At 43.5% G+C, this 12098-nt stretch overlaps 2 protein-coding genes across 2 annotated transcripts; both read left to right on the top strand.

Moving 5' to 3' along the window:
* Nucleotides 1-3450: 3450 nt before the first annotated feature.
* Nucleotides 3451-6684, top strand: MOCS2 (molybdenum cofactor synthesis 2). The gene is made up of 3 exons (XM_075740176.1): nucleotides 3451-3617; nucleotides 4028-4149; nucleotides 6545-6684. The coding sequence occupies exons 1-3, from the start codon at nucleotides 3606-3608 to the stop codon at nucleotides 6669-6671; spliced, it is 261 nt and encodes an 86-aa protein (XP_075596291.1). The 5' UTR covers nucleotides 3451-3605; the 3' UTR covers nucleotides 6672-6684.
* A 253-nt stretch (nucleotides 6685-6937) lies between these two features.
* On the top strand, nucleotides 6938-11760 carry LOC104641292 (molybdopterin synthase catalytic subunit). Its single transcript, XM_075740175.1, has 5 exons — nucleotides 6938-7045; nucleotides 7813-7948; nucleotides 8775-8928; nucleotides 10350-10473; nucleotides 11651-11760. Exons 2-5 carry the CDS (start codon nucleotides 7828-7830, stop codon nucleotides 11717-11719), a joined length of 468 nt encoding a protein of 155 aa, XP_075596290.1. The 5' UTR covers nucleotides 6938-7045; nucleotides 7813-7827; the 3' UTR covers nucleotides 11720-11760.
* The last annotated feature ends 338 nt before the right edge of the window (nucleotides 11761-12098 follow it).

Genomic DNA, 12098 nt, shown 5'->3' on the forward strand with positions numbered 1-12098 from the left:
CACACACAGGAATCCTAGAGGTCATAGTGCCTCAGACAGATTCATATTTTTTACTTTTTTCTCTCCATTGTTCCACCATGGAAACTCAAGGAACAGCTCTCCTTCCTCTCAAAATAGGAAGGAGATGTTTTCCAGATTATTACCAGCGTTGACATGTACGAGGCCAAATTCATACCTGAATTCAGTAGAATGACTGGAATTCATTGTGACATATCTCTTACACCTGCCCTGCTTTTGGATCATTGTAGATTATTCCAAACAGTATTGGTTTTGTTCATTTTTTTTTTTAAATGAACTCAGTAGCAGGAGGTTAATGACTTCAGATCTGGCTGGTTGCTCAAGACAAATGAAGGGTGCAACAGGTAATGAAGGGTTATTTCAGATCATGATCATTTTTATTTTTCCTGGTTATTTCAGGAAGCTTGAAGTAAAGGAATTGTATCTGTTCTTCTAAGTACAGTGTTATGGAACAGTATCTACATCTCAAGTGTATAACAAAGACGCACTCAGGTCTAGCACCAACATAAGTTAAATTCTTCACAACAGTAAAACCAGAGTCCTCTGAAGACTTCCTAAGTATGAATCTAAACTTTAGAGCAGTAACTCATGATTTATACCAAACAGTCCTGAGAAAATGTCTAAAATGAAAACAAAAGGAAACAGAGAATCTACTAGGGTTAAACAATCACAATCTTGTACAGTCCCAGAGAGTCATTTTTGCTGCAGTGCCATTAAGTAAATCATTGGTAAAAAGAAATAAAGATTAACTATATGTCTCCAGTTCATTCCTCTCTGTTTTTTTTCCCAGTGCATCCAGTCATGTTTTATACCAATTCTTGTAACAAGTTATTACAAAAATAACTTAGGACTAGCAGGCTAGTGTCCCTACTTAAGTTTCTTTGACTTTGCTGTGCTTCTCTCCATGTAACAGCACACTGCAGAATCAGTGCCTTAGATTGTAAGCTTAGTGCCTGGATATACTCTGGCTGGATCTTCAAGTTCAAAGTTTGCTGTCAGTAAGACATAAATTAATAGGAATAACGGCTCGTCACCGTTTGCCTCTCCTTAGTATTATTAGAACTGAATTTCTCCTAAGCCATGGTCTATTTGGGTGGTGTAAGGGATTTTGATAGAGTAAGACTTGCACTTTTTTCAGTATTAAACATTACTAATACAAAGAAAGGTTGGAAAGTAGAATAGGAAACATCTGCTTTGGAGGGCTTCATCACAATTTTTAAAATCAAACACATCCAAAAGAAATAGACTCTGAAACACTAATATACATATTGTTGTGGGAAGATGCATACACACCTGTTAGCTAAAGCAAAGGCCCCACAGTTAAGGACAAGATTTAATTCAAAATGTTAGAGTCAATAAATAACAATTAGAACTAGGCATTACATGTTGTAGCAATCACAATTACAGTCCAAACCAAAAGCTGCAAGAAGAAAACCAAAAGCCTGAAAGAAGGATCCAAAACAGAAACTGTTTTAAGGGAAAATCACGTGGAACTAGCCCACAGAAATCGTAGAGAAGAGATGGCTTTGAAATCCCGCACTCTACAGAGCTAACATATCTGCTGTATAGCTATAAAAACATATCTTATTTCACCTTATGTAGGTATCTGTACTCCCCGAAACTCCCACAAAACAAGCCAACAAACAAGTAAAACCCCCTAATCTGAATAAAACTCACTCTTGCAAACCAAGCAGTGTAGTATTCACCGTCTTGCTGAGTCTGGTATTCCTGGAAGAAAAGACCTCTGGAATGAAGAGGTATTTAAGGAGAATTTTGTTTTAGACATTCAGCTTAATTCCTACTTTTGTGTAAGATCTTTTAACCTTTTTTTATCAGTTCTAGAACATAGCCAATAGATTATCCGACTGACAAATCCTACTCTATTCCTATGCTTTTTAGGCACAAACTCTGCCTTTAAGTCATGTAACACAGGGCTGAAGACTGACTCATCTTTTTAAAAATAAGAATTGGTTTAGGTGAGTCATTAGTTGGAGCTCAAATAAAGAAAATCCACAAATTCACTACCAGTAACTCCTGTCTCCTTATTCCATAGGGAACATAAGTCTAAATTCAACTTTAAGTGCATGGATAAATCTTTCAAGCTCATTGTTTTCTGTGCGGAGAGGCTAATTTGCTCCAGCTGAGCCCAGTGCTCACACACTTCACTCTAAGGACAGACACCTGTGGCACATCTTTTGCATGGAAAAACGTGCCAGCCACTTGCTAGCTACTGGCTGGGTTATATACACCTTGTCAAAGTGATGTATTTCATTTAAGATGTATAGACCCAAAATTACACAGCCCAGAGGAAAAAAGAAAGCAGTCATTTTATTCATTTGACACATGCTGTCTTGAGGAGAGTTCAATTTGTGACAGTAGTTAATCATCCACAAACAAAAATACAGTTTTAAAAAGTAACTCGTTTGTTCCTTGCAGCAGAGGATTAACACATGGTGAACTGGATCACTGGTACAAAATGCATGCTCTACGGAAGCAATCACATTTCTATTGCATATTTTTCAGAAAACTTTATCACTTTAACTTTCATTGTCTTTGTACCTCGGAGACAACTATTACATAGAAAGGTCTGTCTCCTTTCTCAGCCATCTTTTGAAATGACTGGATAGCAGTTCTTTATTTGAGGGCACCCTGTTTTTCCTGACAGTGTTGCATCCAGCTAGGACGGATGAATTCCACCTGGCCACGGGCCTGAACCACAATTGCCGAACGCAAACTCCGTGTCGCTGATACCACGTAACTGCAGAGATCCCCTCGGTTCGCCTGAGAGGAGGGGCTCCTCCTTTTCTATTTGGAGGTTACGATTGTTGCCTGGCGAACGGCACTGAAATAACCCGCTGCGCCCACGGGGACGCAGCGTCGGGGCACAGTTGTGCCCTGCAGCACGCTTGCCCTGGGTCTTTGCGCAGCACCTGCCACGTACCCTGCGACACCTTTCCCTTCTCCCCAGCTGCAGGAGGTTCGCCAGCCTTCTTCCACCCTGCTCCTTCCACGCAGGCCATGGCTGAAGGCGTACAGTTGCCCACGCGGAGGCAGATACCACAGCAATCTCCACAATGAAACAGGGCCTACCCAAAAATCCTGTGTCAGCATGTTGGATAGATCCCTGGCTTTTACATGCTGTGTATACCTACTATGTGTATGTGCTGTGGACGTATAATGTGTGCTGGACAGCGTGCGTGTAATGTTTGCAATCGTTTGCAATGCCCTTGCACTCTGGGGAGCCATATGAAAATCCGGCTTTTAAGGCGCTGTCCCCAAAATTGCAGGCTGCGTTTCGAGGGCAAAGCTACGGCCTCTCATCTCCTGCCCCAACCACCCCCCGAGGTCCCCCTCCTCCCCCCCCCCGCCGTCTCCCACCTCTGTGCGGCGGAAGGGGCCCGGCACACAGCTGGGCCACACCGCGACGCTCGGCCCGGCCCAGCCAGGCCTCACAGAGCCGGAGCGGGGCCGCGCCGCGCTCTTGGCCCAGGCCGCAAGGGGCGGTCCGGGGCCGGCGCCTCTCGTTCAGGCGCAGGCGCCACCGTGAGCCCGCGGCGGAGCGCTGCCTGCGCGGGAACAGCGGCTCCATGCGCTGCCAGGTAGGTGTAAACCTGCCCGCGCCCCTGAGTGAGCGGGCCCCGGCTAGAAGCGTAGGCGGGTGCCGAGGAGGGCGGCGGGGCTCCCTTAGCCACTCTCCCCGGCAGGCAGAGGCGCCGGGCGGGCGAGGCCTGGACGGCGGGAGCGGGACTCGGATCCGCGCTGATTTACCTTCCCTGCCCCCCCCCCCTTCCCTGCTCTCCTGGCAGCCGCGATAGGGCTTATCGGCATTAAACCAAACCCAAACAAAAACCAAAAAACAAACCCCAACAAAACAGAGAAAGCTTTTCCTCACGCTGTTTTGGTTTCGGTTGGTTGTTTTGGTATTTTCGCAGAAGTTAATGTGCAGTAGCCGTTGGGGTTTTTTTTCAGTAGGCCCAGCTCCCCTGACCGGCGTTTGTTCCCCGAGCAGGTCTCGGTGCTGTATTTCGCCAGGAGCGCGGAGCTGGTGGGGCTGCGCAGCGAGACCCTCTCGGTGCCACGGCGGATCACCTCGCTGCAGCTCTGGGAGGAGATCGTCAAGGTTCACCCAAGGTATTCGGGAAAGTTACTGCTGAGGTGCACAAAGTTTAACGTGCTTGGGGTTTTTTGGTGAAGACAGATTCAGCATTTAGAGTTGAGCTGGATCATGTATCGGTACTTTGGTACCATAAAACCACTGGCATTACGTTGTTCTTGTAACCTGCAACAAGTGTTTTGTGTTTTTGCCACTTGGAAATGCTGTAGTTTTATGTAGACACAAGGAAAGACTGAGTCCAATAAGCGCACCCAAAAGTTTAGCCTGAGGGGGTACTTTAAGGCATGCAGCCCATTGTCCAGGAGGGCAGTGGTGCTGTAACTCTACTTGCTGCACATGAAAACTGAGCTGTGTTACTCACCTGTGGAGAAGGTGAGATGACTCAAGGAGGGACCAAGCACAGCCAGGGCAATAAATAAATTCATGATAAGGTGCAGGTGTACTGTTAACCGTTGGTCTGAGCTAACAGCACACTCTGGAAGGAAGGTCAGGAAGAGAACTGAAGCCCTGTCACAGGTGTCCAGCCACTCAACCCTTGCATAGGAAATAGGCTTAGCCACTTTCAACCTCCTCTGCTTGGAAAAAAAACAACCCTGTTGGTTGCATTTCACAGGGAGTCTGGTCCTGAGCGAGTGCTAGCTGTGTGCTGTAAGGACAGCGCTGGTGCTCTTTGGAGGTGTCAGCAGAAGTGCCCCCTCAGGTTAAGGCTGAGGGAATGTGCTCAGTCCTGTCAGGAATGAGCCTCATAGACACCACCACCACCGTTTTCAAGGGGGGAGTAAAAAAAAAAAAAAAGTAAGGTATAACAGAGGTTGAGGTCCTCAGGATTTACTGTTGAATGCACTGGAATTTCCATAACTTTAGACTTAGGTGCCGAAGTCTTCCTTTAGGTACCACCCTTTTTTATTACATCTACTGTCAAAGGCCATGAAAAAAACTCTAACTACTTAGTAATGGCATCTGTTTCCAAATGAGAAGCTCTAACCAAATGTTAGGCCTTTTCCTAACAGAGAATTGAGACCAAGTGTGTTTTGGGGAGGAGGCAGTAGGAAAGTAGTGTGTTTTACTTTGCAGCCTATTACTCCTGTCAGAAGCGGCAGCATCACCTTTGGTTGGTTTGCCATAGTTTGTCAACTTTGTCCTTTTATGAATGATGACTTCGGGCAGTACTTCTTGCATGTGCAGTTACTTCACAGTGACCTTGGAAAATGCTTCTGCTCCTAGCTTTTCTGGAAAAAATCAGCTTAATTGCAGGGCATTGACCACAGACTTCTATTCACATTGCAAATGGATATTCAGACTGCAGTTTGAGCATACTTGAGAGTGCTCTTCTGTTCCACCCATTTTCCCCAATGAATTAACTTGCAAGTGACATTAATTAGAGCCCATCCTTCTAATGGGCACTTCACTTCCATAGTTGCACTCAGTTCCTCACTGGCTTGCTTTACTTTCATGCAGTTCCTCCCTTCAGTGTGCCCTCTGAGTCATTGCTACTGTGTTCTGCTCACTCTGTGACTTGCCTACTTTTGTGTATCTGGCTGGGAGGAAATGAGATGATTTTTACTTGCACCCTTTTGGGGTGCCTACTTGCTTCTAGACAATACAGCTGTCCGCTGTCTGTGCCACATTTTGTAGTCTCAAACAATAACAGTTACCACACCTGCACCTTCTAAAGTAAAATATTGGCATGCCTTTTCTGGTGTCTTACTAGCATCGCCCTCGTAAGCACTGTGTGATTGCACTTAGTCATGAAAGCAACTCCCTGCCTCATGGTATCGAGAGCTGTGGACTCTCACAGCAACATCTCATAGATGTGAAATCAAAAAAATATATAGATGATCTGCCAGAAAACGCACCATATCTACCTTAGTTCTGTTACCCCTCATTACCAGTAGCAAATTTCAGACCTGTAAGTATAAAAGACCCAAAGCCTCATAAACCGTGAGGTTACACAAGAGCAGCTCTTTGACCAGTAAATCATCATGAGATCTCAGACAGCGTCCCACAATGCTTCTGGCCATGTAAGAAAATTGATCCTGTCCAGCCAGACTGAATCAGGGGAACATTTCCTTCTAATCCCAAATTGTATGGGTGCTACCTCTTGAGTTACCTACTTTGTCAGAAGCTGCTGAAGTGGGTCTGGTATACATTGATTTGCACGATGACAAATCCAGATCCCAACTTCTGAAAACTAGATACTGAGTTGGTGTCTCCTTAGCCACCACAAGAAAATCCAAGAGTAGGAGGAGGGCATTTGTTGTAATTTTCAAAGTGTACGTGAAGCTAAGTTGCATAAGTCTCAGTGGTATTTACCTCAGCTCCCCTAGACAGTTTGTTGTCTAATGAAATCTCGTAGTTAAATGCAAACACTCTATGTAGAAACCTATCTGTGCTCCTGCCAATCCCCCTCAGGCTTGCTGTCATCCGGGATCAAGTGGTTTTTGCTGTTCGGCAGGAGTACGTGCTTCTTGGAGATCAGCTCCTGGTCCTGCAGCCCGGAGACGAGGTTGCTGTCATCCCACCAATTAGTGGAGGCTGAACCCACCCAGGTTCTGTTAGGTAGGTATCATTTCATGCTTAGTTTCCTGTGGACTGTCATCCCATGCTAAAATACCTCATGGAATCTGTATAATGTTCCAATAATTAAGGGGGTTTTTTGTTTAGATCCAGAGATGTGATTGCAGTTTTCTCCTTCCACCCCAGTGCTGTTTTGAGAGAGCATAACTTGTGTTTCCTGTTGGAGAGAACCATTGCGTTGTCCAGAAACTATAAGCTGGTGCACGAATAAATGATTAACACGTATGCAGTAAATGCCAGAGAGGTCAGGCATTGTTTTGAATTTGGGTTTTAGGTCTTGTTATTCTTTCATAGTTGTTTCTGGCTGCCAGTATGTACCCAGCTTGCCTAAATAAGGTAATAATGAAAAAGCTTCTGCCACTTTTTAACAGAAAAGATGATACAGAAAAAGAATTGACTACTGCTTAAAAAAAACCCTTTTTTTTTGTTTTGTTTTCCGCTGTCAAAGGAACAGGTGTCCTTAGCGTAGCTTCATTTCTTTGCATGCTCTCAAGTGCCAGTGCATATATTTGCTGCAGCTTGTTCCATTGCTACTGCTCAAAATAATTCTTTTCCTACTTATTCTTAGATGAACTGGTGAGTGGTTTCTACTCAGAGAAATTAGAAGTGTCTCCTGTGTCACCATAACAGACCGATAGTATGAGGTCCTGAATGTCCTGAGGAGCATATTAAACTTAAAGATTAGAACTCTAATCCATGTTTATCAGAAATACCTGGTTTAAACTGTGTTTGATTTCAGGATAAAATAGGGAGGAGGAGCTGACAATCTTCACACAGATTTACTAGCACAGTGGTCCATGCTGGTTGATTGTACTGTTACACTGGTGCCTCAGACTAGTTCTGGTTTCATCCTACTGGACCAGACTTTCCTACCAGGAAGGAACCAGTGTGCATTAAAAAACTGGTTGTTGCTTGATATAAGCAGTTAATACTCTCTCAGCAAGTCTGCTGAGAAGTGAATTTGCCATGAAGACTGGTCCCTTGGTGTGAGGAAGTAGATGGTTCATGTTTTCTGCATGAATTGGGGTATCAGCACTGGATAAAGCGCAGTTGGCCAGCACTGGTATCGCCAAAATCAACAACAGAGTCTGGTTTGGTTTCAGCTTTTCTAGTGAGCTATGGATGAATGTGAAGATGTGCCAAAAGATTTTATCAAGCTCAAGTCTGAAAAGCTCTCTGTAGATGAAGTGTCAGAGCTGGTCATTTCACCATACTGTGGGGCAGTGTCCGTGTTCATTGGTGAGTTTAATATTTCTGAGCTGGATCTCTGGACGTGTTAGTAGTCTAATAAATGAAACCTAGGTTGTCAACACCCCAAACTTGTGCTTCTCAAATAATAAGTTCCTGGACAGAACCTAGGATATTTAGAAAATATGTTCTAAATTATTTAGAACAAGACCATGGCAGTTTTTAAACAGTTGCACTGGGACAAAGTGGTGAGAACGTTCCCTGCTGGTGTGGCTATCCTAGGGCTGAACGAACAGCAGCTCTAGAGTACGGGATGGCTTGGCAGCTATTCCCCTATCCCCTTGGCCCCAGCTTGTTCAAGGTGGGAAGTGGGTTGTTGTGGTTATGCAAACCATAGGTCCACATCTGTATGAAAGCTCCTGCAACTCAGATCTTGGTTGAAAATAAAGCAGTTTTACCCATGGGCTGGTGGAGGTCAAGGCTGATACGCTGTCCCATTGTTTAATGAATATGGTGACCTTGAAACTCCTTTGTGCTTAAACCTTAGTGCTATTGGGTTTCTAAATACTGAGCATTGAAACATTGCATGGGCAGACCAATAATTAGCACCTTAGCAGTTACTACAGAAGATATCCCAGCCTTGGGCATTACAGACTGCAGGCTTGTATAATGTGTAAACTAAATTCCTGTATCTTAAAAGATTTGTCTTGTTCAAAGAATCTCTTTACACAGCCATGATTAGGGAAGGTTGTTTATATTTGCACAGTACTGACCTTGACCGTAAGAGGAGATCCTGTTTTTTTCTCAGTATTTATATATAATTTATTATTACATATATTTACTCAGTGCTTTTGGTTGATAAATCATTTGTGTTTAGGTACTACCAGAAATAATTTTGAAGGAAAAAAAGTGATTCACTTAGAATATGAAGCATATACTTCAATGGCAGAAACTGAAATAAAGAAAATCTGCAGAGATGTTAGACAGAAGTGGCCATCAGTCAAACATATTGCAGTGCACCATAGACTTGGGTATGTATGGCCAGACCCCGTCCTTCTGCAAGTGGAGTATTAATCCTTGTCTGGTGCACGGCTGTGCTTACATAGTTGCAGGATGTGCAGGAGTCTTTATAAACTGTAACGCAGCAAAGCTGGCTGCAGGATTGAGCTCTTGCCGCGGAGCTAACTTTCGGAAATTGTCTTTTCAAAAGTGTATGTACTGGTAGTGTTTGCTGGAGTCCACGTTTAGCTTGCAGGATCCTTGATGCTGGTGTGATGGTTTGAAAGTGGAGAGAAGGGATTGAGATTTCATTCCAGGGAAGGGGAAGCTGATGGTTTGTCTTTTTTTAATGATGTGAAGTTGGCAGCATTTTCTTTTTTTCTTCTCTCTTCCATTGAGGTGCTACAGAATGTTCTTATTGTCAGATTTAAGTCAAATTATGCCATAGGGAACCTGAAAGCTTAGATTATAGAGAGGGGAGAGGCATTGTAATTGCCAGCCATGCTTGCCAGACAGCCTCCTGTTGTGCCTTGAGTCTTCGATAAGCGTTTTCTGTTGGGTTCAAAACATGGAATACTAGTGTCTGACATACTCCTGAGTCTTCACTGTTCATCAGGTTTCTCACTGAAACTAGCAGGAGTTGCAGAGTCTTGTTTCCTTTTCTCTCAGCAGAAGGAACTTGGGAGATGATTGCAAAGGGTAGTACTAGCTCTGAGGGGTATTTTCCTTACATTTCCTCAGTAGTCAACAGAGAGAGTGATTCTCTTGAGGGCAGCTCAAAGCATTTAAGCTTAGATATTTTCCTATGAGCTATTTGCCAGAGGAGTCTTACTATAGAGGGAGGGCTGGGAGACGGCTTTTGACAATACTACCTTTGTGAGGAGCAGAACAAAACCTTGTGCTATATCTGTTAAGTTTGGAAAACAACACACCAAGCAGGAAAAATTCCATAATTTGAAATCAGAATTTGTCAAAAATTAAGTTTCATTGCAAATCTGCATAGTTTGAGGCCCTCAATTTCTTCTTTCACAAATTCTTATGCAAACTGAGATGATTTCTTAGGTTTTCAGATAAGAACTGGCTGCTCCTAGTTTGTTACTGTTCATTATTAAGCCAACTTCCAGTGAGTTTCCTATGCATTGTTGCAAGTTAGCAATTTTCCCCACTTAATTCCATAGACTTTATTTTTAAAAAAGAAAGAATGGAAGAAAAAAGCCTATGTCTGGTGGCTTTATTCTGAAGTGTGGAATTCTCACATCTGGTACTGATTTCGATTGTGGCTTGCTTTCTTTTAAAAAGTGTATAATCTTTTGGACATGGCTTGACACTTGCTCAGTATGAATGAGTCAGGAGAGCGTGTGGCCAGAATACTGATGTGACATGGTCACAACTTTTGGGTGCTCTTGATGTTAAGCATTAGCTAAAGCTGCTGTTGTTCCTCTTCTCTCCCTAGTGTGGTTCCAATAACTGAAGCAAGTGTAATTATCGCAGTTTCCTCTCCACACAGAGCAGAATCCCTTGAGGCTGTAACATACTGCATCAATACCTTAAAAGCATCTGTCCCAATATGGAAAAAGGTACGTTTGGGGAGACATTTGATTTTAGGCCTGTGCTAGAGTCTTAGAGCTGGGCTAAAGGCTGCTGCTGCTCTTAAGGGAAGGAGCTGAAGCATTATGGGCAGCACTTGCCCCTGTTGGGATGGCAGTGTCTAGTACCAGTGAGTTTCTTGAGCCAGGCTCATCTGTGGCAGATGGGGCACCTGGAAGGCCCTTCCTTGCCTGTACCATCCAGCTCCTCTTCCTTTTAACGCCATCCTGGTGTCAAAGCAAAGGAGCCCTGAGCTCTCCGCTTTTGAGTGGCAAAACTCAGTTCTGCACAGACTTGTGGAAGAACTTTGAGTCAGCTTTGCTTTGGACAGCACTGCAGTTTGTAAGTAAAAGTGGCATTTCGTGTCTTTCTGTTTTCCCCTCATCCCTGTGGCCTTGAGAAAGCACAAAGCATTAAGCAACAGCGCACAATGAAGGGATGAGCAGAGGTCCCAAAGCTAGTATAGGCACACAACAATGTGCGGAGAAACCAGCTCAGGTCTAGAAAGAGCCTCATTGCATAACCACAGTGTTGCATGCAAGTAATGAGCATTACCTCTGCCTTCTCTCCCAGGCAGAACGTGGCATGTGGTAACAGTGATGTTCTCTGCATTGCTCCGCTTTTCTGACACCTCTTTCAGGAGACTGGAGTTCTGTGGTCTCAGAGAGAGTAACTGAGCTCAGAGCCCTGCTGAATTTGCTGCTTGGGACTGGACTGCTGCTGGGTAGTCCAGTCTGTTCTGAAGATCTAACACTGTATTTTGAGTATTGTTGTCAATTTTATGTTTTTAAAACTGACACTTTGTATGCACTTAAATACTCTCCTAAAAATGATGGTACAGTAGTTAACGTGGCAACATGTAAAAAGGGCAGTTTCAGACATGAGGACTGTGTACTCTACAGCTTTTACATAATTTGTTCTAGATCTCTTTCTTGAATTGGGCTCATCTAAATTTAATGAGGCTCAGCCTGAGGTTCAGCATCTGCCCACATGTAAGTCAGTATGTTCTAAGAGTGCTGCCCTCTTTTGTGTTTGCCAGCCAAGTGCTGTGTAGTCCTGTTGTGATCAGTAAATAATAGCAGGATGGCTGTTGAGTTGTTTGGCTTGGCTTGTGGCTGTATGTAGCAGACTTCTACAATATTTCCCATTCTTTGTTTATATTTGCAGGAGATTTATGAGAATGAATATTCTTGGAAAGAAAACAAGGAATGCTTTTGGGCAAATTCGGAAAAATAACTGTACTCTTTTAAAAATAAAGTGTTACTGTTCCTAATGAGCATACTGGTTTAGCTTTGAGTTGTTTTTACAGAGAATCTATATGTTTTTAAGCAGTTGTAACAGACCTTTCAATCTGTGTAATTTAATTAGGACTGAATGAAATGAATGAGTAATAATTACGGTTTTTAAGTGTTCTTGACTCTCCTTTGAAATAATCTCTTTGTGAATTTAATACGGAGTCAGTTTTTAAAACAATCTTCCCTAAAATTCTTGGTTGCAAGGTGTTTAGTCCTCTGTGATATATACTGCTTTAATGCCTTTACACTGGTAGTCTCTGTTCACTGTCTGCATGGGAGGTCACAACAGGACAATTGGATTTTTTTTTAATCTTAAAGAA

Source organism: Balearica regulorum, chromosome Z (assembly GCF_011004875.1).
Source record: "Balearica regulorum gibbericeps isolate bBalReg1 chromosome Z, bBalReg1.pri, whole genome shotgun sequence".
Lineage (NCBI taxonomy): Eukaryota > Metazoa > Chordata > Aves > Gruiformes > Gruidae > Balearica > Balearica regulorum.

Coding starts and splice junctions, on each gene's coding strand:
- LOC104641292 (XM_075740175.1), top strand. CDS start 7,828: ATGGATGAATGTGAAGATGTGCCAAAAGATTTTATCAAGCTCAAGTCT. Junction 7,949..8,774: donor GGCAGTGTCCGTGTTCATTG/GTGAGTTTAATA, acceptor ATTTGTGTTTAG/GTACTACCAGAAATAATTTT. Junction 10,474..11,650: donor CTGTCCCAATATGGAAAAAG/GTACGTTTGGGG, acceptor TTATATTTGCAG/GAGATTTATGAGAATGAATA.
- MOCS2 (XM_075740176.1), top strand. Junction 4,150..6,544: donor ATCGTCAAGGTTCACCCAAG/GTATTCGGGAAA, acceptor AATCCCCCTCAG/GCTTGCTGTCATCCGGGATC.